Source organism: Erythrolamprus reginae, chromosome 6 (genome assembly GCF_031021105.1).
Source record: "Erythrolamprus reginae isolate rEryReg1 chromosome 6, rEryReg1.hap1, whole genome shotgun sequence".
Lineage (NCBI taxonomy): Eukaryota > Metazoa > Chordata > Lepidosauria > Squamata > Dipsadidae > Erythrolamprus > Erythrolamprus reginae.
In genome coordinates, this window is record NC_091955.1 from 42,299,098 (window position 1) to 42,327,017 (window position 27,920).

The 27,920-nt window shown below is 45.1% G+C and overlaps 1 protein-coding gene across 2 annotated transcripts in view; it reads left to right on the plus strand.

The window, feature by feature from the left end:
- The window catches only part of SRGAP1 (SLIT-ROBO Rho GTPase activating protein 1), a 214,757-nt gene that overhangs the window by 137,126 nt on the left and 49,711 nt on the right, over positions 1–27,920 (plus strand). For both annotated transcript variants that reach the window (XM_070755623.1, XM_070755624.1), the window contains exons 8-10: positions 17,299–17,400; positions 26,996–27,193; positions 27,315–27,399. In XM_070755623.1, coding sequence (XP_070611724.1) covers positions 17,299–17,400; positions 26,996–27,193; positions 27,315–27,399 — 385 coding nt within the window. The remainder of the gene's footprint in view (positions 1–17,298; positions 17,401–26,995; positions 27,194–27,314; positions 27,400–27,920) is intronic.

Consider the following 27,920-nt stretch of genomic DNA (forward strand, 5'->3'; position numbering starts at 1 on the left):
AAAATATGGACCTTAAACAAGAGCAGGAATTAGAAAGAAATTTAGGAATTCAAATTGTTAAAAAAGTAAAATATTTGGGTTAACATTAACTAAAAGATGCAGTACGATTCAAAAAGATAATTATGACACACTCATTAAAAAAAACGGAGCAACAATTAATTAGATGGAACAAACTTCATATTTCATTGACAGGGAGGATCGCTACAATTAAAATGTCCATTTTACCTAATTTTTTATATCTATTTCAGACCATCCCAGTAAAACTGAATAAAAATTTCTTTACAAAATTAAACACAACCATTTCCAAATTCATCTGGGAAGGGAAAAAACCAAGGGTAAGATTCAAATTCTTACAAGATAAAGTTACGCAAGGTGGATTTGGCCGACCAAATTTTGAAAGCTATTACCAATCAGCAGTTCTGCTCTGGCTAAAGGATTGGATAAATCTTCAAAATCAAAGATTACTGGCATTAGAAGGGCACAATATTTTACAAGGATGGCACGGTTTTCTCTGGAACGAAAAAGACAAGATTCCAATATACTTCAAAAACCATATGATTAGAGGTTCCTTAATGAATATTTGGATGAAGATCAAAAAAGAGCACTACCTTAAAATTCCAAGGTGGTACTCTAGCGTGGAAGCTCTTACCCTAATATCTTTCAAATTCAAAAATTGCTAACCTATAACCACATACTTGACGAGAAGGGAAACATCAAAACAAGGCAACAATTAGAAAATCAAAACATTAATATTGATTGGTGGCCTTACTCTCAAATCCGGACAAAATGGAACAAAGACAAAAAGAAAGAGGGAATTCAGGAAAAAGACAGTTTAATTGATAAATTTCTATTAGGACACGAAAAAGTTTTTATAACTAGAATGTATAATTACATAATGGGATATAAAATGGAAATCGAGATAGTAAAAGAAAACATGATTAGTTGGGCTCAAAATATAGGATATAATATTTATCTAGTCTAGACCAATGGGAGCAAATGTGGAAAAATCTTAAATTAACAAAATCAGTACCATATAAGGAAAATTTACAAAAAATGTTTTACAGATGGTACCTAGCCCCTGCCAGATTAGTTAAAATTTACCCTAATCTGAAGCCAAATTGCTGGAGGTGCAATAACAAAAGTGGATCCTTTTTCCACCTATGGTGGACATGTCCACGTATAAAAAAGATATGGAAAAAATTTCAAGGATGGATTCAGAATATTACGACAATCACACTAAAATTAAAACCAGAGATGTTTCTTTTGGGCATAATAGATCAAAAATGTAAAAAAGATTATTTCTATTTGATTCACCACATAATCACAGCCACAAGAATTACAATTGCACAGAACTGGAAAAAAGACGATACACCATCAGAAAGAGAAATTATTAAGAAAATATACGACTGTGCAGAAATGGACAGACTCGCCCAAAAACTCAAAAACAAAGAGGACTCAAGATACTATGAAATTTGGGGAAAATTTTACGAATGGGTAACAAAAAGAAAAAAGACAAAATTTAAATTAAAACAGGTTGACACATAGAAAAAATATTGATAGTGACCAAACACAAAATTCTGAAAACCTTTAACTGACTGGACATCATCTTCAATCCAAACTGACCTTAGATAAAGTGTATATCAGAAAAAATATGGTAAAACCACGGCCACCATATGCCGCACACTGTTAATTATAGGAATTTAGAACTGTTAAGAAACAGTTCAAGGGGGGGCATGGGTGAAGGGAGGGACAGAATGTAAAAACATTTAGACAGAAGGTTTAGAATTTACTCTTAAGTGTTGATATATTCAGTTTGCTATTTTGAAATGATATAGATTATCTGTACAGAACAATCATATGAAACAAGCACAATGATCGTATAGCTAATAGTATATGTTGATATAGCGATGCAAATTAATATGTATTTATTCTTCCTTTTTTATTTCTGTAATATAATAAAAACTATTAAAAAAAAAAAAAGAAGAACCGGGTGTTCAAGATTTTTTTGCCTCTACTTAAGAACCATTTTCTACTTAAGAGCCCAAGCCCGGAAAAATTTCCCAGGAAATTTGAGAGCGGCACGAAGGTCCAGCCAGTTTCCTGCTATTCCCCCTTTCATCCCGGCCATCTGGGCTGCCAGAGGAGCCTTTTGGTGGCACTTGAGGAGGCTTTTTTAATTGTTTTAGGAGACATAAGACTATGGTCTCCATTTGCCAACTGCCAGTAATGAGGCTGAATGCTCATCTACCGAGCTCCCTTTTCAAATTATTTTATAATTAAAAATGGTTCTACAGAACTAAGCAAAATGGTATATTTTACCAATCTATGGATAGAGGAGAGAATTCTGTTAGGCATGGAGAGAAAACATCAGCAGAAACCTCCTAAGTCTCTAAATCTCAGCACTATACTGTAAAAGTGTAGTGTTTAATGAGTTGCTCTCAGGAAATAATCCACTCTTTCTTGATGCTTTTAAAAGTACAATGGTACCTCTACTTAAGAACGCCTCTACTGAAGAACTTTTCTAGATAAGAACCGGGCGTTCAAAAAAAATTGCCTCTACTTAAGAACCATTTTCTACTTAAGAATCTGAGCTGGGAAAAATCTCCCAGGAAATTTGAGAGCGGCACGAAGGTCCGGCCAGTTTCTTGCCATTCCCCCTTTAATCCCGGCCATCTGGGCTGCCAGAGGAGCCATTTGGTGGCGCTTAAGGCGACTTTGGCAGTCCAGAGCAAATGAAGCATTTTCCTTTCTCTGGGCATTTGGACAGGGAATAAACCTCTACCAGTGCCCAGAGAAAATAAATGCTCCCTTCGCTCTGGGCAGCCGAGGAGTCACCACAGCAAAGGAAAGGCGCTAACTACAAAGCAAGTGAGCGAGATAAGAGGGGAGCCCTTCAGCATGAGAAGGAAGAGGCAATAGGTAGCAGCAGCAGCAGCCAGTGTATTGGAGGCAGTGTATGGGAGGCAGCCTCGCGCTGGGTGTATTGGAGGTGCTTGCTCTTCCTCGCTGCCTCAGTGTCCCTCTTTTTTTTTTAAGCCTTAAAGTTTTGAATTGTTTTGATTCCCCTCACCTCACCTTCTTCCTTTGGCAGTGACTGTCCTCCTCCTCTTCTTCCTCCTCCCACTCCAACCCAAATTCCGAGCTTTTATTTCTTTCTTAATGGGTTTGCACACATTATTTGCTTTTACATTGATTCCTATGAGAAAAATTGTTTCTTCTTAAGAACGTTTCTACTTAAGAACCTGGTCATAGAACGAATTAAGTTCTTAAGTAGAGGTACCACTTTCTTGGTTTAAAATATTACAAATCAGTACACCCTCATTTTGGTGGAGGGGATTGAACGAATGAATGTTGGGTGATCTTTTGTGTAGTCTGCATCTGTTTTTATTATTATTAAAACTAAGAAAAATTATTTTTTTAAGAAATTATCTTAATGAATACAATTGGGATCACAATTTCTGTTGCTAAGCAAGGTGGTGGTTAAGTGAGTTGTGCCTAATTTTACAACTTTTTTTGCTATGGTTAAGTAAATCATGAATCATTAAGTGACTCCAGCTTTTCCCATTGATGTTGCTTGTTGAAAACAAATTTGTTTGGAATACTATCTAATCCAGTTCTAATATAATTTTCTAATAAATTATTAATTTCTAAATAAAGCTTACTTAATTTTTTAAAATCATGCTCATGTCATACTAACATTGAATCAATTTGTTGTGTGCAATAACATAGCCACTTGAGATTTAAATGGTTTGACATAACTAACATTATTTTCCTCTTAATAGTATCTCCCAGATCTCATAACATGTAAAGAAATAATTTTACAGAGTTCCCCCATTGTTTATATCTTTTTGAATATCACTATGTAATTTCTCTATGGAGTTAAGATTAACTCTAATGTAGAAAATTATTGAAAGCTCTATGCCAACAAATCTATTGAAAAATTACCTGATATTATGAAGAGCATATATTTATTTATTTTATTTTATTTATTTTATTTATTTTATTTATTTTATTTATTTTATTTATTTTATTTATTTTATTTATTTTATTTATTTTATTTATTTTATTTATTTTATTTATTTTATTTATTTTATTTATTTTATTTATTTTATTTATTTTATTTATTTTATTTATTTTATTTATTTTGTCAACAAGTACAAGGAAACAAGTATCAGTATAGACATAGACAAAGTCACATGAAAAAATGACACAAATGAACAAAACATAGCCAGAAACAAAAACTGATTACGTATAAATAGGAAGAGTTATATCAAAAATCTCACAGACCATATCAACCATTCACTATTGTCTATTCAACTACCACAAGATTGGTAATTATTATTATTTATTATTATTATTTATTAGATTTGTATTCCGCCCCTCTCCATAGACACACCATACATAAATTATATAGGCCCAGGGGAGGAAGGGGGAATGCCTCAATTCCCCCATGCCTGATGGCAGAGGTGAGTTTTAAGGAGTTTACAGAAGGCAAGGAGGGTGGGGGCAGTTCTAATCTCTGGGGGGAGCTGGTTCCAGAGAGTTGGGGCTGCCACAGAGAAGGCTCTTCCCCTGGGACCCGCCAGACGACATTGTTTAGTTGACGGGACCCGGAGAAGGCCAACTCTATGAGACCTAATCGGTCACTGGGATTCTTTTTGTTAGTTGGCCAGATGCAGATTTCTTATTTTTTGCTGTAGTTAACTTCTGTAAAATAATTTCAGACACTAAATTAGTGAATATGGAAAACTCAGCTAAAAACATGGACATTAGGTGATTAAAAATTTTCACTAGCCTGCATGGTGATTTGGAATTGCAAATAAATATTGCAAATTTGCACATTCAGAACTATGAATAATGAAAATCAACTGTAGTTTGAATCAATAAGTAAAGGAAAGGGAAAGTTGCTTCTATATGTTTCAATATTATTGTTAGTGAACCAAATAGCATTCTGAGAAATAAATCATTTCCACTCCTGTGCTTCTTGCTAGGTACGATTTATTAACAGCCATGTCTGGATTTGACTGGAATCATTCCAACTCTGAGCAGTGTTCCCTCTAATTTTTTTTCGGTGTGGGCGGAAAACTATAGTGTCTGAGCAGCAGTCACTTCAGGACTGGGCGGCATATATATATATATATGTGTGTGTGTGTGTGTGTGTGTGTGTGTGTGTGTGTGTAGATTGTTCTGAGTTCAGGTTTTGCCCTGTGTAATATTTTGCATGTTTATGCGACGTTTCGGTGAAATCACATTCACCATCATCAGGCTGAAGTTTCCAAGCTTCGTGCTGTTGTAAAATTTTACAACAGCACGAAGCTTGGAAACTTCAGCCTGATGATGGTGAATGTGATTTCACTGAAACGTCGCATAAACATGCAAAATATTACACAGGGCAAAACCCGAACTCAGAACAATCTACATACATATACCCGTGAAAATTTACGAAAACAAATATATATATATATATAAAATGTTTTTAGCTGAAATATATATATATATATATATATATATATATATATATATATATATATGTCATATGTCCCTTCTATTTTATTGAAATTAATAATAAAACAAAACCAAAATCTATTACTATTAAAACTAAAACAACCAGCAAAAACAAAAACAAAACTATTAATAAATCTATGCTTTAAAATCCACTTAAATAGTTGAGCTAGTTTCAAACTAGATTTTGATATTCTTTCTCTCTTTCTTGCTCCCATTCTTTTCTATCTGTTTCTGTCTCTTTTCCTCTCTTCCTCCCTCCCTCTCTTTCCCCCTTCTCTTCTTTCTCTCTCCCTCCCCCCTCCATCCCTCTCACTCTTTCCCTCTTTCTCATCCTCCTTTCCTATTTCTCCCTCCCTCCCTTTCCTTCTTTCTCTCTTCCTTCCTCTCTTTTTTCTCTCTGTCTTACTCTCTTCTTATTTTTCCTGCCCTGCAACACCACTCACTCGCACAAATATGTTTTTTGGGGCCAGAAGCACGGGGGCTTCCTGGGAAACTTTCCTTTTTCCCTGGGACCCGGAGAAGGCGGACGTCGGATTTGGGGTGAAAAGGCTCGGAGGCAAGAGCCCCGCCATCACCCCGAGCAATTCGCGTAACGAAGTAGACTGCTGAGGCACCGGGCAGTACCCATGGGAAGGTTGGGGGAATTGCGACAGGGCGGCGGCCGGGCTTGGGCGGTGGGGGAACCGCGGTAGGCTGGCGGCTGGTTCTGGGTGGCGGTGGGCGGGCTGCGGCAAGCCAGAGAAGCCGCAGCGGCGCGGGAAGCCGCGGTAGGCTGGCAGCCGGGTCTTGGCAGCAGCGGGTGGGCCGCGGCAAGCCAGGAAAGCCACGGCGTCACGGGAAGCCGCGGTAGGCTGGCGGCCGGGTCTGGCCGGCGGCGGGCGGGCCGCGGCAAGCCAGGAAAGCCGCGGTAAGCTGGCAGCCGGGTCTCGGCAGCGGCCGTAGGGCCGCGGCAAGCCAGGAAAGCCGCGGGAAGCCGGGCAAGCCGCGGCGGCGTGGGAAGCCGCGGTAGGCTGGTGGCCGGGTCTGGGCGGCGGCGGGCGGGTCGTGGCAAGCCGGGGAAGCCGCGGTAGGCCAGCGGCCGGGTCTGGGCGGCAGCAGGCGGGCCGTTGCAAGCCAGGAAAGCCGCGGCGGCGCGGGAAGCCGCAGTAGGCTGCCGGCTGGGTCTGGGCGGCCGCAGGCGGGCTGCGGCAAGCCAGGGAAGCCGCGGTAAGCTGGCAGCCGGGTCTCGGCAGCAGCCGGTGGGCTGCAGCAAGCCAGGGAAGCCGGGGAAGCCGCGGCGGCGTGGGAAGCCGCGGTAGGCTGGCGGCCGGGTCTGGGCGGCGGCGGGCGGGCCGTGGCAAGCCGGGGAAGCCGTGGTAGGCTGGCGGCCTGGCCCAGGGCCCCCGGTCATCACCCCCCACCCTCGTTCCCACCCCCACCCCATGGATGCTTAGAAGGCTTGGCAGCAGACCGCGCCGCCAGACCCAGGGACCCCCAACGCTTTTCTTACCTTACCGGACCAGCAGCTAAACAACCATTTGGCTGCGGGGGGGTGTATGCGGAGAACGTCTGGGATTTAAGGGGCGGGGAAGAAAGCGGGCCTATAATTGGCCCCTTTCTTTCCCGCCTTTACTTGAAGGAACTGTTGCTGCAAACTGTTGTTTACAGGGCAGCGGCAGTTCCTTTAATTTCAAATTCCGGTGCAGCGATTGGTCCTGTGCGCTGGAATTTGAAATTCCCGGGCTCGGGGTTAAAAACCTCTGCGCTATAGCGCGCTGCGCAGCTTAGAGGGAACTATGACTCTGAGTCCCTTAGATTACATCCAGGTCAAAATCACATATCACATCCTCACACCCACAAGTGCAGTCATGAGGACCAATCCTATGCAGGATTCCTGATTCCTTCCTGTGTTCGTTACTATGGCATCTGCAGAAAGGAATGTGTGGTGGCATATCTCTCTTTCTCTCACTCCCAAACTGTGTCAGGCCAACCTTGGACTTCACATAATGACTTTGGGCTTGACAGGTGACCTCCCTTCCTGCAAAACCCATCTCCTGGAACGATAGAATAAGTATAGGGGTTAGTACCGTACCAGACCATCCTACCTTCCCCTTCCGGGACCCTTTGGCTTGTTCGGATAATTCTCATGGAACTGCTTGACTAACCTATCAGCACTGACATCATGAGTCATTACCCAGATAGCCTCCGACAGAGGGTACCCCTTCCAATGAATTTCCCCGGAAAATGTGGGAGTCCAAAAATTTTTTCACTTCATAGGAGGGTTCCCCCTGAATTACTACAGGGTGTTCTGGTTTCTGGTAGAACTTTAGCTATTAAAAATAACTCTTACTAAATGCAATATTTCATAAACAAAGAAACTCCATCTTTATTCTCTTCACTTCCGTATTCAAAATGCAGTTCATATTAGCACATTCCTTTTCTCCCGTTATCTCTCTTAATTACATTTCACATGCATTCCTCCCAGCCTTCTCCGTCTACCAAGATTTATATACTCACAGTATGGTTCAAAAACAGCAGACATGACTGTAAAATAACACAGAATGAAATTGCTCGCTCAGGGAGCTGAACGGAAACACCTTTAATTTTAGCACTACAACATTGAAACTCCACCCTTCTTCCCCACTGGCCCCCTGACGTACCAAATACCTCACTCCAGTATTTAACCCATTCCTCCCATTAATATCTTCTTCCAAACACCTGTTCCTTACGTTTTTGGACCCTTCTGAATTTAGGATTGACCCAGCGAACGTCTGTTTCTTCCTCACTAGATTCTGGACTCATAGCAACATCCTGTGGCTGGCCTCCCACCTGTTCTACTACCTGTAATCCAGGGCCACTAATTCATAAACACTATCTGTATCAGAGTCCTCAAGTTCTTCATCATCCTCCAACTGACCAGGAGTATGTACACAAGGGGGAGGCTGTGCATTTGGCCTTATATTGGATCTGATCACCGGCTTAAGCAAGCTGCAGTGAAATACAGGATGGATCCTCCCTAGGATTCTAGGAAGCACAAGCTGCACTGTGACCAGGTTGATTACTTTCACTATTGGGAAAGGGCCCAGGAATTTAGGGCCTAGCTTTTTGCTAGGCAGCCTTAACCAAATGTATTTGGTGGATAGGAAAACTTTATCTCCCACTTGAAAAAGGGATTGGGGAGATTGGTGCTTATCTGCTTGTTTCTTGTAGGTTTGCGCTGCCTCCGTCAGCGCCTTCTTGGTATCCTCCCATCCTCTCCTCAGCTTCTCCATCCACTCCACCAACATGATAGACGAGGGAGGTTCTGTAGGTAGTTCTGGCATGGGAACGAAATCTTGACCACTGGTAACCTGGAAAGGGGTTAGTCCCGTGCTGCTGTGTATAGAATTATTGTACGCTACTTCTGCAAAAGGCAGCAATTCAGCCCAGTTGTTCTGCTGGTAACTCACATAACATCTAAGGTACTGTTCTACTAGGGCATTAGCTCTTTCTGATGCTCCATTTGTAGAAGGGTTAAACGCAGAACTGAGTCTTTGGGTGGAACCAATGGTGTGGACGAATTCTCTCCAGAATCTGGCTGTGAATTGGACCCCTTGATCTGATATGATTCTGCGGGGGACTCCATGCAATCTGTAAATGTGTTTTAAGAATAATTTAGCCAAGTGTCTGGCTGTGGGTAGCCCCAAACATGCGATGAAATGGGCTTGTTTGGAGAACAAATCGATGACAGTTCAAATAACAGTGTTTCCCTTGCTCTCAGGGAGCTTCACTATGAAATCCATTGCTATTTCTTCCCAGGGCCTGGCAGGGTTGGCTACTTGCTGCAGCAATCCCGGGAGGGGGGGGGTGTTTCCAGGCTGATGCTTTCTGGTGGCAGAGGTGGCACAACTTTTCACATAATCTTTGACTTTCACTCTCATTTTGGGCCACCAGAACTGTCTCCGCGCCAGATGCAATGTTTTCAGGAACCCGGAGTGACCCCCTAGTCTGGAGTCATGACTCCGTTGGAGAATATCTAGTCGCAGTCTGGCAGGCACATACAGCTTGGTTCCCTCGTACTTGCTTAGGGGAAAGCCTCCAAGGGGTCTTTAATGCTTCAAGGTTCTTATGGTCAGTCCACACTTTGAAAGGAATGGCTCCATCTTCCAGAAAATGCCTCCACATCCCCAGCTCTACACGTACAGCAAATGCTTCCTTCTCCGAAATAGCCCACCTCCTCTTGGTGGGGGTCAGCTTCTTGGAAAGATATGCACAAGGCAGCAACTGTCCCCTTCCATTGTCTTGTAATAGCACCATAGCTATTGCCACATAACTGGCATCGGATTGGATCACAAACTTCCGCTCAGGGTCAGGATATTGCAGGATGGGCTCCTTTGCAAAATGTCTTTTGAGCCTTTTCGAAAGCCTTTTGGCATTCCATCGTCCACCTGATTGGCTGAGAGGGTCTGGGCTTATTAGGGGCTGACCCAGTCTTTAGTAACTCGGCTAAGGGCAAGGCAACTTCCGCGAAAGCTGGAATGAATTTGCAAATCCTAAGAAACTCTGTAATTGCTTGCGTGTACGGGGAGCTTGCCAATCAAGCACTGCCTTCACCTTGGTTGATTCCATCTCTGCCTTTGCTAGATATGCGGTATCCCAAATTGTCTACGGACGTCTGGTGAAATTCGCACTTGGAAAGTTTCACATAGAGCTTAGCAGACAAACGTTTGTTCTAGACTTGCCTCACCAATTTGATGTGGTCAAGGAGGTTCTGGCTATAGATAAGGATGTTATCTAAGTACACAATAACCCCGTTGTAGAGGTGGGTGTGTAGAATTTCATTTATGTACTGCATGAACATGGCAGGGGGCACTTTCAGACCAAATGGCATTACTCGAAATTGTAAACTCCCTAATGGGCAGTTGAAAGCGGTTTTCCACTCATCCCCTTCCTTTATTCTGATGTGGTAATAAGCCTCCCTTAAGTCCAACTTGGTAAAGTATTTCCCCTTGGCTAGATGATTTAGTAAGTCATTCATGAGGGGGAGGGTATAAGTGTTCTGCACACATACCTCACTAAGGTTCCTGAAGTCAACGACTAAGCAAACGCCTCCGTCCTTCTCCTTAAAGAGAACGGGGGCTGCTGTCCCGGAATTTACGGGCTGGATGAATCCCCTCTTTAAATTTGTTTCTATGTAGTTTCTCAGCTCTCCCATTGACATTGCGTACATCCTAGGTTTTGGGATAGTTGCCTCTGGTTCAAATTCTATTGCACAGTCCGTAGGTCTGTGAGGGGGCAGTTCATTGCAATCTTCCTCACTGAAAACTTTTCCCAAGTCTCTGTATTCCAAGGGCACTTTCAGGAGATCTGGAATTGTTCTTTCCTTCATTGCAACCGCTGCTAAGGACCCATCTGGCTCCTTTCGGGGAGGAGGTTTCCCCCTGTCAGTCTCCAGAAAAGGATTAGAGCCCAAGGGGATGAAAAGCTTACGATGCCCACCCTGCCAACGAAAGGTGGGAGTCCATTTGTCCATCCAGGCCAGGCCCAATATAACTGTTTCCGACATCTTGGATGCGACTATGAATTTCAAGAGTTCACGGTGCCGGCCTATCCGCAGCTTCACTAACTCAGTCAGGAGCGTAGCAGGAACTCCACCCACTAGAGAGCTGTCCACCTGCTGGAACCGGATGGGTTTCGCTAAAGGCCTGGTCTTGATTTTTAACTTCTCCACTAAGGTTTTGCTAATAAGGTATCTCAAGCACCCTGTATCTGTCAGAGCCCATATTTCTTCCTCCTCCCCCATGGTCATTACTTTAATCCTTGCTTTAATGATGAACGGATGGATGGGTTCACTCACCATTGGGTCGTCCTCTCTACCAGGCTTCTCATTCCAATCAGGCCCGGTTCCTGAAGGAATAGGGTTTTCACCTTTAGCAAAATCCTCAGGAGGGCACAGCTCTGCAGTTTGAAAGGCCCAGAGACCCTGCAGAGGGGCTTCTTCAGATCCCCTTTCTGCTACTGGACATGGCTTGGATTTTGGGGGAGAGAGGGGCGTCAAACAGTTTGCCTTCGGCTTGCCTCTATCTTTGCAATTCCCTTAGGGAGTCAGTGATGGGGGTGGAAGGGAAGTCTACATTATTCATTGTTGCAATGTAGAGAGGTAACTTCAGGGGCCATGGGGAAGGGGATCATCAGAAACCCATGGGCATCTCAGCCATCCTCACTCAGGAAGATAGATTGTTTCTGGCTTGTTCATTTCAGCCCCAAGCCCCTCTTTACCTTTACCTTTACGGTCGGTGGTAAATAAAGCTCTCCTCATCCAGGATTTGATCCTGGATGAGGAGGCCGATCTGGCATGTATTACTGAAACCTGGCTGGGCCCAGAGGGAGGTGTTCCTCTCTCTGAAATTTGCCCAGCCAGATTTCAGATATGGCATCAACCTCGACCCCAGGGAAGGGGGGGAGGAGTGGCTATTATAGCCAGGGAGAGCCTTTGCCTACGTAGACTCATTGCTCCGGAAATTGCGGGTTGCGAGTCTCTCTTGATGAAGTTGGACTTAGGGGTTCAGGTGGCCTTATTTCTCACGTACCTGCCTCCCAGCTGCGTGTCAAAAGCCCTGCCTGTGCTACTCGAGGAGGTAGCCGGGTTGGCGGTGGAGTTCCCCGGACTCATTGTCCTGGGGGACTTCAAAAGGTTTCGTCACTCGGCGAAACCTCTGGGTTGGCACAGGAGTTCATGGCCACCATGACAGCCATGGACCTGACTCAAGAAGTACAGGGTCCGACTCACGAGGGAGGGTACGCACCTGACATGGTATTTCTTCCCGAGCAATTGAGTAATGGTCTGAGACTAAGGCACTTAGAAGCATTGCCTTTGTCATGGTCAGACCATTTTCTACTACGGCTTGACTTCCTGGCTCCAATCCTTCCCCGCAGGGAGGCGGAACCAATTAAGATGTTCCGCCCCAGATGGCTGATGGACCCAGAGGGCTTTCAGACGGCGCTTGGGGTTATTCCAGAGGCACTCGTCCACAGTTCGGCGGAGTCTCTCGCGGAGGCCTGGAACAGGGCTGCGGTGGAGGCTCTTGACCGGATTACGCCTTTGCGACCTCTCTGTGGCGCTAGACCCCGTAGAGCCCCAGGGTTCAACGAGGAGCTCTGGGAGTTGAAACGCCAAAAGAGACGTCTAGAGAAGCGATGGAGGAAGAGTAGGTCTGAATCTGATCGAACACTTGTAAGAACTTTTATTAAGACTTACAAAGTGGCGCTCAAGGCAGCAAGATGCGCGTACCATGCCGCCTTGATTGCATCAGCGGAATCCCGCCCGGCCGCTCTGTTTAGGGTGACCTGCTCCCTTCTTAACCAGGGGGGAGTTGGGGAGCCCTTGCAGAGTAGTGCCGAGGATTTTAACACGTTTTTCACTGATAAAGTCGCTCAGATCCGGGCTGATCTCGACTCCAATTGGGAAACAGAGTCGACTGACAACGAGTCAGTCGAGGTGACTGGGGCACGTACTTGTCCACCTGTCTGGGAAGAGTTTGATCTGGTGACACCTGATGAAGTGGACAAGGCCACTGGAGCTGTGAGTTCTGCCACCTGTTTACTGGATCCGTGTCCCTCCTGGTTGGTCTCAGCCAGCAGGGAGGTGACACGGAGCTGGGTCCAGGAGATTACCAATGCTTCCTTGGGGAGGGGAGTTTTTCCAACACTCTATAAAGAAGCGCTCATGCGCCCCCTCCTCAAGAAGCCTTCCCTGGACCCAGCTGTACTTAATAACTATCGTCCAGTCTCCAACCTTCCCTTTATGGGGAAGGTTGTTGAGAAGGTGGTGGCACTCCAGCTCCAACGGTCCTTGGAAGAAGCCGATTATCTAGGTCCCCAGCAGTCGGGTTTCAGGCCCGGTTACAGCACGGAAACTGCTTTGGTCGCGTTGATGGATGATCTCTAGCGGGCCCGGTACAAGGGTTTATCCTCTTTCCTGGTGCTCCTTGACCTCTCAGCAGCTTTCGATACCATCGACCATGGTATCCTTCTGCACCGGCTGGAGGGGTTGGGGGTGGGAGGCACTGTTCTCCAGTGGTTCTCCTCCTACCTCTCTGGCCGGTCGCAGTCGGTGTTAGTGGGGGGTCAGAGGTCGGCTCCGAGGTCTCTCCCTTGTGGGGTGCCTCAGAGGTCGGTCCTCTCCCCCCTGCTATTTAATATCTACATGAAACCGCTGGGTGAGATCATCCAAGGACATGGGGTGAGGTATCATCAATACGCTGATGATACCCAGCTTTACATCTCCACCCCATGTCCAGTCAACGAAGCAGTGGAAGTGATGTGCCGGTGCCTGGAGGCTGTTGGGGCCTGGATGGGTGTCAACAGACTCAAACTCAACCCAGATAAGACGGAGTGGCTGTGGGTTTTGCCTCCCAAGGACAATCCCATCTGTCCGTCCATTACCCTGGGGGGGGATTATTGACCCCCTCAGAGAGGGTCCGCAACTTGGGCGTCCTCCTCGATCCACAGCTCACATTAGAGAACCATCTTTCAGCTGTGGCGAGGGGGGCGTTTGCCCAGGTTCGCCTGGTGCACCAGTTGCGACCCTATCTGTACCGGGACTCATTGCTCACAGTCACTCATGCCCTCATCACCTCGAGGTTCAACTACTGTAATGCTCTCTACATGGGGCTACCTTTGAAAAGTGTTTGGAAACTTCAAATCGTGCAGAATGCAGCTGCAAGAGCAGTCATGGGCTTACCTAGGTATGCCCGTGTATGCCTAGGTATGTTTTCTAATTTCTCCCTCTTCCTCCATTTTTCTCTCATTCCTTCCCGCTCTCACTTCTCTTTTTTTCCATCCCTGTCTCTTCCCCCCTTGTGTGTGTGTGTGTGTGTGTGACTCTTGAACCATTTCCAAACACAGGTGAGGGCTGGGGGGGGTTTCTCTGTCATTATTTTACCATATGCTTTAAATCAAGAGTCTTTTGTTTCTCTCTTTCCTCACATTCTCTGCCTCAATCATTTTCTTATTTCTCTTTTTTTCTTCCCTTTTACTCTCATTTCTCTCTCTCTCTCTCCCTTCCTCTCTTCTCTCTCTCTCTCTTGCTTTCTTTCTCTCTCACACTCTCTTTCTCTCTCTCTTTCTTTTTCTCTTTCTCTCTCTCTCTCTCTTTCTCTCTCCCCCCTCTTGCCCCCTTTCTCTCCCCCTTCTTTCTCTCTCCCCCCTCTTGCCCCCCTTTCTCTCCCCCCCTCTTGACCCCTCTTCCTACCTGTTTAACGGTGGCCGGGTCCATGCTCTTGATGAGGGCTGCTGCCATCTCGTACGAGCGGCGGAGGGCAGCCCCCACCGCGGTAGCATGGGAGGAGGCAAAGTTCAGGGCCAAGTAGGCTGAGGCTGGGCCCGTCTCTCCCAGCTCCAATACCAGGATTGGGCGGTGGAGGGCACCCGGTGGTGGGGGCAGCCCCCAGCACAGCGGTGGGGGAGGAAGCAAAGCTCACGGATGGGCCCAGAGCAGCCACTGCTGCCGCCTGCTATGCCCCGTGCTTCAGCCGCATGGGGCTGAGTAGGCCAAGCCCGGGTCCGTCACCCCTGACTCCAGGCGGCAGCCCCAGTGTGGTGGCGGGGGAGGAGGCCACCGCCTCCTCCAATGCCACACAGGTGGGTATCAGAGCTGGGGCAGGCTCAGGCATCAGGGCCGCCAACGCTATAGTGGGGAGGTGCCGCCCCGAGTCTTCGGAGAGGGGCGGCATACAAATCCAAGTAATAAATAAATAAATAAATAAAAGGTGAGGGGAAGGTCCTCTGCACGGGAATTTGAAATTCCCGTGCTGAGTGGTAAAAACCTGCACGATGTAGCGCGCTGCAAGCCTTAGGGGGAACACTGGTCATGAAGACCAATCCTATGCAGGATTCCTGATTCCTTCCTGTTCGTTACTATGGCATCTGCAAAAAGGAATGTGTGGTGGCATCTCTCTCTCACACACACTCCCAAACTGTGTCAGGCCAGCCTGATAATTATTCAAACTTCTTTCACGTTCATTCAAAACTAACAATTCAAAAAATATTACTTTTTTCTATTTGTAGTTGTTAAAGCTGCATTCTAGAATGAACAATTGCCTCAATCAAAGTCTGATCATTTCTTAATAAAATGTAGTATAGCCATTCAGAAGGCGCTACATTATAGAGGGCTGCTACGTTACGAGCAGTTTTGAGAATCAAGCATCTAGCAGTTAGTCAGCCCACCTGTTTCAGTTGTGGTGTTTACAGCTACTGTATAATTAATACCAGTTTGAGAACCCCCAGATATCCATGGTGATCAGCACCATAGTCTTTTTCTCAGTGTCTTATATATAAACAATGGCGAGTATTCTGAGCAGAGCCTGGTTACAAGCGGTGTGCCACAAGTATCTGTTCTGGGTCCTATTCTTTGTAATATGTTTGTGAGTGACATAGGAGAAGGTTTGGTAGGGAAGATTTGCCTATTTGCCGATGACTCTAAAGTGTGCAATAGGGTTGATATTCCTAGAGGCCTCTGTAATATGGCAAATGATTTAGTTTTACTAGATAAGTGGCCAAAGCAATGGAAACTGCAGTTTAATGTTTCCAAATGTAAAATAATGCACTTGGGGAAAAGGAATCCTCAATCTGTGTATTGTATTGGCAGTTCTGTGCTAGCAAAAACTTCAGAAGAGAAGGATTTAGGGGTAGTGATTTCTGACAGTCACAAAATGGGTGAACAGTGCAGTCAGGCAGTAGGGAAAGCAAGTAGAATGCTTGGCTGCATAGCTAGAAATATAACAAGCAGGAAGAGTGAGATTGTGATCCCACTGTATAGAGCACTGGTGAGACCACATTTGGAATACTATGTTCAGTTCTGGAGACCTCACCTACAAAAAGATATTGATAAAATTGAACAGTCCAAAGACTGGCTACAAAAATGGTGGAAGGTCTTAAGCATAAAACTTATCAGGAAAGACTTGATGAACTCAATCTGTATAGTCTGGGAGACAGAAGGGAAAGGGGGGACATGATCAAAACATTTAAATATGTTAAAGGGTTAAATAAAGTTCAGGAGGGAAGTGTTTTTAATAGGAAAGTGAACCCAAGAACAAGGGGGCACAATCTGAGTTATTTGGGGGAAAGATCAGAAGCAATGTGAGAAAATATTATTTTACTGAAAGAGTAGTAGATGCTTGGAACAAACTTCCAGCAGACGTGATTGGTAAATCCACTGTAACTGAATTTAAACATTCCTGGGATAAACATATATCCATCCTAAAATAAAATACAGAAAATAGTATAAGGGCAGACTAGATGGACCAGGAGATCTTTTTCTGCCATCAATCTATGTTTCTAAGCACCTACAGGAGTTTTCATGTTCTCATATTCATACTGACATGTGTGCATATCTAATTATCCACATAATCAACATCGAAGTATATTCATTTAATGTAAACTCTTATAGACTTTAAATGAAAATTATTAGAATCATATATTTTATTCTTTGTCTTGATTATTGAAGTTATATAAAAAAAATACCAATAGCAATCGCACTTATATACTACAGTACCTCATAGTACTTCACCGGCCTCTCTAAGCAGTTTATAGAGTTAGCATATTAACCCCAACAGTCTGGATCCTCAATTTACCGTCTTCAGAAGGATGGAAGGCTAAGTCAGCCTTGAGCCTATGAGGATTGAACTGCTGGCAATCAGCAGAATTAACCTTCAATACTGCATTCTAACCACTGTGCCACCACAGCAGTTATAGGAGCCCATGACAAATATGTACGTTTCCCCTCTCTTTTCTTCTCTTTTCACATGATTTCTCAATTTTTCCTCCTTTTTTCAGTTTTCTCAAGTCAGTGCCCAACAGCCAGTTCAAGGAGAACTCATGCTTCGATATCAGCAACTTCAGTCTCGATTAACAACATTGAAAATTGAAAATGAAGAGGTAAGATATGGGTAGCATATCTTTTTGTTTTGTGCCTTACACATATAAAATTATTTCCATGTTTTGCAAACATATTGGGTTTTTTGTAATAAACTTTTCATACCTTAACTAGAATAATTCTGTTTTATCAAATTGGTTTATAAAGTGCAATTTAGAAAAAAAAAGTTTTGCTTTATAAAAAATGAAATGGCAAGTCCATGTCCCAAGGTTTCACCAACTAAAAATAAATACAAAGCAAGAAAATAATAGACTTTGGGACAATTTATCTTTTTTCCAGTACAACACTTTATCTTGTTATTGATATAAATGATGCACTTGCTAAGTTGGAGTCACACAATTTGACTCCAAATTTTGTTGCAAATCTTTATTATTTTTTAAATTGCATTTCTTTTCAGTAGTAATTTTTCTGTATAGACATCATATGGACCATTCTGAAGTGAAGACAACTTCATCATACAAAAGTAAACTTTTATCACCTATTTTAATTGTTTTAGAAGATATAAGACTATGGTCTCCATTTGCCAACTGCCAGTAATGAGGCTGAATGCTCATCTACAGAGCTCCCTTTTCAAATTATTTTATAATTAAAAATGGTTCTACAGAACTAAGCAAAATGGTATATTTTACCAATCTATGGATAGAGAGAGTTCTGTTAGGCATGGAGAGAAAACATCAGCAGAAACATCCTAAGTCTCTGAATCTCAGCATTACACTGTAAAAGTGTAGTGTTTAATGAGTTGCTCTCAGGAAATAATCCACTCTTTCTTGATGCTTTTAAAAGTACAATGGTACCTCTACTTAAGAACGCCTCTACTGAAGAACTTTTCTAGATAAGAACTGGGCATTCAAAATTTTTTTGCCTCTATTTAAGAACCATTTTCTACTTAAGAATCCGAGCTGGGAAAAATCTCCCAGGAAATTTGAGAGCGGCACGAAGGCCCGGCCAGTTTCCTGCCATTCCCCCTTTAATCCCGGCCATCTGGGCTGCCAGAGGAGCCATTTGGTGGCGCTTAAGGAGACTTTGGCAGTCCAGAGCAAACAAAGCATTTTCCCTTCTCTGGGCATTTGGACAGGGAATAAACCTCTGCCAGCGCCCAGAGAAAAGAAATGTTCCCTTCGCTCTGGGCAGCCGAGGAGTCACCACAGCAAAGGAAAGGTGCCGGCTACAAAGTGAGCAAGCGAGAGGAGAGGGGAGGCCTTCAGCATGGGAAGGAAGAGGCAGCAGGTAGCAGCAGCCAGTGTATGGGAGGCAGTGCATGAGAGGCAACCTCGCCCAGGTGTATTGGAGACGCTTGCTCCTCCTCGCTTCCTCACAGTCCCTCTTTTTTTTTTAAAGCCTTAAAGTTTTGAATTTTTTGGATTCCCCTCTCCTCACCTTCTTCCTTCGGCAGCGACTCTCCTCCTCTTCTTCCTCCTCCTCCTCCCACCCAATTTCTTTCATTTCTTTCCTAATGGATTTGCACGCATTATTTGCTTTTACATTGATTCCTATAGGAAAAATTGTTTCTACTTAAGAACATTTCTACTTAAGAACCTGGTCACGGAACGAATTAAGTTCTTAAGTAGAGGTACCACTGTACTCCCTATTTATTCCACACTTTCATATGTGTTATGAATAGAAACAATGCTGTATACCAATAAATAACAACAACAACAACAACAACAACAACAACAACAATAATAATAATAATAATAATAATAATAATAATAATAATAATAATAATACATCCAGAGGACCAGAAAAATTTTGAAGAGCAAACTGAATGGTGGCAACACTATCAAGGCTATAAATACGTGGGCCATACCTGTCATTATATACACAGCTGGCATAGTAAACTGGACTCAAGCAGAGCTGGACAACCTGGACAGGAAAACCAGAAAATTAATGACGATCCATCATGCACTACACTCCCGCAGTGATGTTGACAGGCTGTATTTACCAAGGAAAATAGGTGGCAGAGGACTTTTGCAAGTGAAGCAGACAGTGGAAGAAAAGAAGCATGCATTAGCTGACTATGTGAAGGAGAGCAAAGAGTCAGCGTTGATGGAGGTCAACAATAGGAAGCTTCTCAAGGTGAAGCAAACTAAGGACCAGTACAGAAAAACTGTAACTCAATGTCGTATGGACAGTGGGCGGAACAAAGCATTGCATGGGCAGTTCTTGGAGAAGACTGAAGGCAAAGTGGATAAAGAAAAGACCTGGTCATGGCTTACAAGTGGAACACTCAAAAAGGAGACAGAAGGTCTAATACTGGTGGCACAAGAACAGGCCATTAGAACAAATGCTGTCAAAGCCAGAACTGAAAAATCAACAGATGATCCAAAGTGCAGACTCTGTAAAGAAACAGATGAAACAATCGATCACATACTCAGCTGCTGCAAAAGGATCGCACAGACTGACTACAAGCATAGTCATGATGCTGTGGCACAGATGATCCACTGGAACTTGTGCCGGAACTACCATTTACCAGTGGCAAAGAACTGGTGGGATCATAAGCCCGAAAAAGTGGTCGAAAATGAGCAAGCAAAACTACTGTGGGACTTCTGACTTCAGACTACCGAATTCTGAAGCATAACACACCAGACATTGTGATCGTGGAGAAAAAGAAAGTATGGATCATCGACATCGCAATCCCAGGAGACAGCAGAATTGAGGAGAAGCAGCTAGAGAAATTAGTGAAATACGAAGATCTAAAAATTGAGCTGCAACGACTCTGGCATAAGCCCGTGAAAGTGGTCCCAGTGGTACTTGGCACGCTGGGCGCAGTGCCAAAGGATCTCAGCAGACATTTGAAAACCATTGGAATTGACAAAATCTCCATCTGTCAATTGAAAAAGGCCACTTTACTGGGATCGGCAAACATAATTCGCCACTACATCACACAGTCCTAGGTGCTTGGGAAGCGCCCGACTGGTGATGAAATACGAAATCCAGCATAGTGATCTCGTTTGCTGTGTTGTACTGACATCATCATCATCATAATAATAATAATAATAATAATAATAATAATAATAATAATAATATAATTTATTAGATTTGTATATCGCTCCTTTCCGAAGACTCGGGGTGACTCACAACAATAAACAATGCAGTACAAATCAATAATTAAAACTAAAGCTAAAAGCCCAGTATCATTTAAAAAATAGTCAATACTACCCAATCATAACCACACATAAATCTTACTAGCCAAAAAGGGAATACATCAATTACCCCGTGCCTAGCAACATAGATAGTTCTTCAGAGTCTTGTGGAAGACGAGGGTGGGGGCAGAGAGGAGGGCAGAGGAGGGGGGAGCAGAGAGGAGGGCGGAGGCTGCAGCTCCGTCGGACTACGGCTTGAACATCTGAAATTTTGGAAGTTTTGACCCGAGTCAGCAAAAAGTTTTTGAAGCCTTGGGGGGGATAAGTGTTGCTGCCTCTGAAGACCCCTGAGTTTGCAATCCTCTGTGGTGTTCGGAGCCGTTTTTTGCCCTGGAGTGCGGAACGCCAGAAGGAAAATCAGCTGAGAGGCGGAAGATGGCGGCCGCTAGCTGTCATTAAGAACCCTGACGGGACCAGGAGCTAGCTGGGGCTCGTTGGAGCCAGAGACTGAAAACTGAGCCGGGCGGATTTGGAGGACGACTGCCCCTTTCCTTCCTCCCCGACAGGCCCAGGAACCAAGCGTGGTATGGTGGGAGCGCTCGGTGCTGGAGGGGCCATCGGGCGGAGGGCTATTATGGAAGAAGTGGGGCGGCCGTTATGGTGCAGGAAGCCGGAGGAGTGTGGTGGAGGCCAGTGAGCTGTGGCATGGCTTTGGAACAAGAAGGAAATCATCCCTTCGGAGGTGGAAGCCGAGGAGAACATTGTGGAGGCTATTGGCCTGGGCCGAGGTTTGCAGCGACCAAATGGTGGCGATGCGGTGTTGCGGTGTTGCGGTGTTGCGGAGGGATTGGAGGACTGGTGATGTCACCCGACAACTACAGAGACACGAGGAAGAGGCTAGGCGGAACATCGAGAGCTGGGCAGTACTGCTGAGCCAGAGGGGCCGAGACTGGTGGCTGAAACATACAGAACTACAAAGCCTACCTCAGAGACTTTGGAGAACAGAACCCATATACTTAGAGAAAGACCTGAGGGTGTCAGCCTGTGGCAGGGGTTGTCACCACAAATCTGAAGAAAATACACTAGGACTTCTTTCCTGAACATCTTTCCCTGAACACCCCTACCCCAAAACTCTCCCCCCCCCCAAAGCCCTCACCTTTTAGATCTGAGAACTGAGGCCTCATTGCTGACCTGATGGACAATTGATTATACCATCAAACAAAATTAATTTATATTAACTTATAATTTTTATCTTATATTTTTATATACTTATATTTTTAATGCTTTAGTGTTTTAAATTGTTATTAACTGCTATTTTACACTGTTACTAATTTAATTGACTTTTAACATAATTGGGGTTTTAAAGTAATGGATGACTGGGATAAATATACTTGGGGGTATGAGTGGAATGACTGGTATGATTGTGTGGGTGGGGGTGGGTGGGGTTATGGTATGGATGAGTTGAGTGATAGTAGTGTGAATGATAGGTCTGGCCCACCTGACGCTCGGGAGACAGGAGAGGAAGGGGCACCGATCTCTGGGGTGGCAGGGGGTTCGGAATATCCCTGTGTTGCTGGGGAGAGGCAGATATGGCGGGGGCCACAGAGTTAGCCGTTCCAGGGGAACGAGGGATCGTTGCTTAATAACGGTCCCTTGTTCTGGCTCTGTGAGCCCAATCTTGGGTACTGGTGGTGAGTGTAACTCTGGCCCTGGGCTCAGGTTGCTGCTGCTTAATGCCAGGTCGGTGGTAAATAAAGCTCTCCTCATCCGGGATTTGATCCTGGATGAGGAGGCCGACCTGGCATGTATTACTGAAACCTGGCTGGGCCCAGAGGGAGGTGTTCCTCTCTCTGAAATTTGCCCAGCCGGGTTTCAGATATGGCATCAACCTCAACCCCAGGGAAGGGGGGGAGGAGTGGCTATTATAGCCAGGGAGAGCCTTTGCCTGCGTAGACTCATTGCTCCGGAAATTGCGGGTTGCGAGTCTCTCTTGATGAAGTTGGACTTAGGGGTTCAGGTGGGCTTATTTCTCATGTACCTGCCTCCCAGCTGCGTGTCAAAAGCCCTGCCTGTGCTACTCGAGGAGGTAGCCAGGTTGGCGGTGGAGTTCCCCGGACTCATTGTCCTGGGGAACTTCAACCTGCCGTCACTCGGCGAAACCTCTGGGTTGGCACAGGAGTTCATGGCCACCAAGTAGTACAGGGTCCAACTCACGAGGGAGGGCACGCACCTGACATGGTATTCCTTTCCGAGCAACTGAGTAATGGTCTGAGACTAAGGGGCTTAGAAGCATTGCCTTTGTCATGATCAGACCATTTTCCACTACGGCTTGACTTCCTGGCTCCAATCCTTCCCCGCAGGGAGGCGGAATCAATGAAGATGTTCCGCCCCAGACGCCTGATGACCCAGAGGACTTTCAGACGGCGCCTGGGATTATTCCAGAGGCACTCGTCCACAGTTCGGCGGAGTCTCTCGCGGAGGCCTGGAACAGGGCTGCGGTGAAGGCTCTTGACCGGATTGCGCCTTTGCGACCTCTCCGTGGCGTTAGACCCCGTAGAGCCCCATGGTTCAACGAGGAGCTCCGGGAGTTGAAACGCCAAAAGAGACGTCTAGAGAAGCGATGGAGGAAGAGTAGGTCTGAATCTGATCGAACACTTGTAAGAGCTTTTATTAAGACTTACAAAGTGGCGCCCAAGGCAGCAAGATGCGCATACCATGCCACCTTGATTGCATCAGCAGAATCCTGCCCGGCCGCTCTGTTTAGGGTGACCCGCTCCCTTCTTAACCAGGAGGGAGTTGGGGAGCCCTTGCAGAGTAGTGCCAAGGATTTTAACACGTTTTTCGCTGATAAAGTCGCTCAGATACGGGCTGACCTCGACTCCAATTGTAAAACAGAGTCGACTGACAATGAGTCAGTCGAGGTGACTGAGGCACGTACTTGTCCACCTGTATGGGAAGAGTTTGATCTGGTGACACCTGATGAAGTGGACAAGGCCATTGGAGCTGTGAGTTCCGCCACCTGTTTACTGGATCCGTGTCCCTCCTGGTTGGTTTCGGCCAGCAGGGAGGTGACACGGAGCTGGGCCCAGGAGATTACCAACGCTTCCTTGGGGAGGGGAGTTTTTCCAACACTCTATAAAGAAGCGCTCGTGCGCCCCCTCCTCAAGAAGCCCTCCCTGGACCCAGCCGTACTTAATAACTATCGTCCAGTCTCCAACCTTCCCTTTATGGGGAAGGTTGTTGAGAAGGTGGTGGCACTCCAGCTCCAGCGGTCCTTGGAAGAAGCCGATTATCTAGGTCCCCAGCAGTCGGGTTTCAGGCCCGGTTACAGCACGGAAACTGCTTTGGTCGCGTTGATGGATGATCTCTGGTGGGCCCGGGACAGGGGTTTATCCTCTGTCCTGGTGCTCCTTGACCTCTCAGCGGCTTTCGATACCATCGACCATGGTATCCTTCTGCACCGGCTGGAGGGGTTGGGGGTGGGAGGCACTGTGCTCCAGTGGTTCTCCTCCTACCTCTCTGGCCGGTCGCAGTCGGTGTTAGTGGGGGGTCAGAGGTCGGCTCCTAGGTCTCTCCCTTGTGGGGTGCCTCGGGGGTCGGTCCTCTCCCCCCTGCTATTTAACATCTACATGAAACCGCTGGGTGAGATCATCCAAGGACATGGGGTGAGGTTTCATCAATATGCTGATGATACCCAGCTTTACATCTCCACCCCATGCCCAGTCAATGAAGCGGTGGAAGTGATGTGCTGTTGGGGCCTGGATGGGTGTCAACAGACTCAAACTCAACCCGGATAAGACGGAGTTGCTGTAGGTTTTGCCTCCCAAGGACAATCCCACCTGTCCGTCCATTACCCTGGGGGGGGGATTATTGACCCCCTCAGAGAGGGTCCGCAACTTGGGCGTCCTCCTCGATCCACAGCTCACATTAGAAAACCATCTCTCAGCTGTGGCGAGGGGGGCCTTTGCCCAGGTTTGCCTGGTGCACCAGTTGCGGCCCTATCTGGACCGGGACTCATTGCTCACAGTCACTCATGCCCTCATCACCTCGAGGTTCGACTACTGTAATGCTCTCTACATGGGGCTACCTTTGAAAAGTGTTCGGAAACTTCAGATCGTGCAGAATGCAGCTGCGAGAGCAGTCATGGTCTTACCTAGGTATGCCCATCTTACACCATCACTCCGCAATCTGCATTGGCTGCTGATCAGTTTCCGGTCACAATTCAAAGTGTTGGTTATGACCTTTAAAGCCCTTCATGGCATTGGACCAGAATATCTCCGAGACCGCCTCCTGCCGCACGAATCCCAGCGACCTATTAGGTCCCACAGAGTGGGCCTTCTCCGGGTCCCGTCAACTAAACAATGTCGGTTGGCGGGCCCCAGGGGAAGAGCCTTCTCTGTGACGGCACCAGCCCTCTGGAACCAACTCCCCTCGGAGATTAGAACTGCCCCTACTCTTCCTGCCTTCCGTAAACTCCTTAAAACCCACCTTTGCTGTCAGGCATGGGGGAACTGAAACATCTCCCCCTGGGCATGTTTAATTTATACATGGTATGCTTGTGTGTGTGTCTGTTAGTATATGGGTTTTTTAAAATTTTCAAATATTTTAAATTTAGTCGGATTATTTATGATTTGTTTCACTTGTTGTGAGCCGCCCCGAGTCTTCAGAGAGGGGCGGCATACAAATCCAAATAATAAATAAATAAATAAATAAATAAATAAATAAATAATCTCCAGAGGGAGTTGATTCCAGAGGACCCGGGACGCCACAGAGAAGGCTCTTCCCTTGGGTCCAGCCAGATGATATTGTTTAGTCGACGGGACCCAGAGAAGGCCAACTCTGTGGGACTTATCTGGTCGCTGGGATTCGTGCGGCAGAAGGTGGTCCCAAAGGTATTCTGGTCCGATACCATGTAGAGCTTCATAGGTCATTACCAACACTTTGAATTATCTCTGGAAACTAATCGGCAACCAGTGCAGGCCACGGATTGTTGACAAAACTTGGGCGTATCTGGGATGCTCTCACATCCGCATTCTGCACGATCTGAAGTTTCAGAACACTCTTCAGAGGTAGCCCCATGTACAGAGCGTTGCAGTGGTCGAACCTTGAGGTGATGATGGCGTGAGTGACTGTGAGCAGAGACTCCCTGTCCAAATAGGGCCGCAACTGGTGTACCAGGAGAACCTGGGCAAACGCCCTCTTCATCACAGTCAAAAGATGATGTTCTAAAGTTAGCCGTGGATCAAAGAGGACGCCCAAGTTGAATACCCTCTCCGAGGGGGTCAATAATTCCCCCCCACAGGGTAATGGATGGACAGATGGAATTGTCCTTGGGAGGCAAAACCCACAGCCACTCCATCTTGTCAGGGTTGAGTTTGAGCCTGTTGACACCCATCCAGACCCTAACAGCCTCCAGGCAATGGCACATCACTTCCACTGCTTTGCCAACTGGACACAGGGTGGAGATGTACAGCTGGGTATCATCAGCATACTGATGATACTTCACCCCATGCCCTTGGATGATCTCACCCAGCGGTTAGGAGATATGTGTAGCTCAGAGTTGAAATGAGTGGTGCTTGGTACCAGGGATAGGTTCTATTTACCTTTCCTACTAGTTTGCATCGTGTTGGAAGTGTGTGCTTTGTGCAAACACGCTTTCCATGCACACCCTGGTCAGACACTCTGTGCATATGCAGAATTCTCTGCGCATGGGCAGAAGGTTCTTTCCAAGCTCCTTTCAGGAAGTGGCGAACAGAGGACCGGTTCAGGGGCTAATTTACTAAGTAATTTCATTAGTACTAGCAAGGAGTGCTATTTGCTATCAGTTTATATTCTGGTGACTTGCCAGTCTGTGTGGATAGGGGCCAACTTAGTGGCTCTTTGGTTGGGCTATTCTACTCTCCACCAGTAATCAGCACTCAGATCAGCATAGATTAACTTTGGGGTCAACTTTAGACCAACAATCAAGGAAGCTATACCCCAATTAAGAAACTGCCAAAAAGCCATCAGTAAACAGCCCAATCAAAGAATCTGTAAGACAGCCCCCAAGCACACAGACAGGCAAGTCACCAAATAATAAATTGACAGCAAATAACACTCTTTACTAGCATTGATGATGTTATCTAGTTAAGATAATGAATCATCTTCAAGAAAACTAGCCAGTTCAGAGAGCACCAAGGGCCTTTCAATGCTGTGTAATATTGCAGCGTAGTCTCTGAAAAGAATTTAATACTTACAAGAAACACCATGACGTATACACAGTATATTTCTGAAATAAATAAACCGGAGACTATAATTTAATTTGTTATTTGATTTTGATTTTGTTTTGATAATTCAAAAGAGGAATCTGTATATAGAAGCTAGTGAAACATCATATTTCATATGTTTTACATCCCATAGTTCAATCAGAGATGAATTATCATAAGATTAATTTCCTTCAACCCTTTTCCATTCTTATTTTGAAATAAATTTTGATGTGCCTTTCTGTTTGATTAAATGGACTTGTTAACACCAGGTTAAAAAGACAACAGAAGCGACTTCACAGACAATACAAGACATGGTTACCATTGAAGACTATGATGTTTCTGAATGCTTCCAGCACAGTCGTTCAACTGAGTCTGTGAAGTCAACAGTTTCTGAGACCTACCTGAGCAAGCCTAGCATAGCTAAAAGAAGAGCTAACCAGCAGGAAACTGAACAATTCTATTTCATGGTATGTTAGATTTTACATACTGTGTAATATATAACCTAATTGTAGTTGTTTTCTTTCTTGAAACCCCACTAATTTTGGTTAAAAATATTCATATAAGAAACACAGATATATGTCTCTACAGAAATTCAGAGAGTACTTGGAAGGAAGCAATCTTATCACAAAACTTCAGGCAAAACATGATTCACTGCAGCGGACACTTGGAGAAGGTAAATGATTCAAAATGCATTACAGACATATATTGAAATTAGGAATTGGTCAATAATAGGTAATGTAGGTTTCTGTTGCATACATCTTTATTATTAGATACCAATAGCAAACTCAGAGAACACCAATAATCCAACAATTCAACACCAATAATCCAACAATTCACTGTTTTCACTATTGCAGTATATTTAAATAATAATTTTGATTTGTGCCCAATTTATTTTTTATGTTAAGTGATAATACATTTCTGTTTGTTTGGGGATTTAGCATGAAACACAAGTTCGTGTTTTATAGCTTGTAAACTATGCTTCCTGTTTGTTAAGGGATCATGCTAAACTAAGGGGATGTAAACCAAAAATCATACTATTATTGAATACTGCTTGCAAATATTGTCTCATATTATATCAAATTAATCATACAGTAAACACTTTGATAAGGGGAAACTACAAAGACAAAATAAAACTATTTTTTAAAAATTTATTGAATCATTATATTTTTCTTTCTTTTAATAAAGCAATTAATA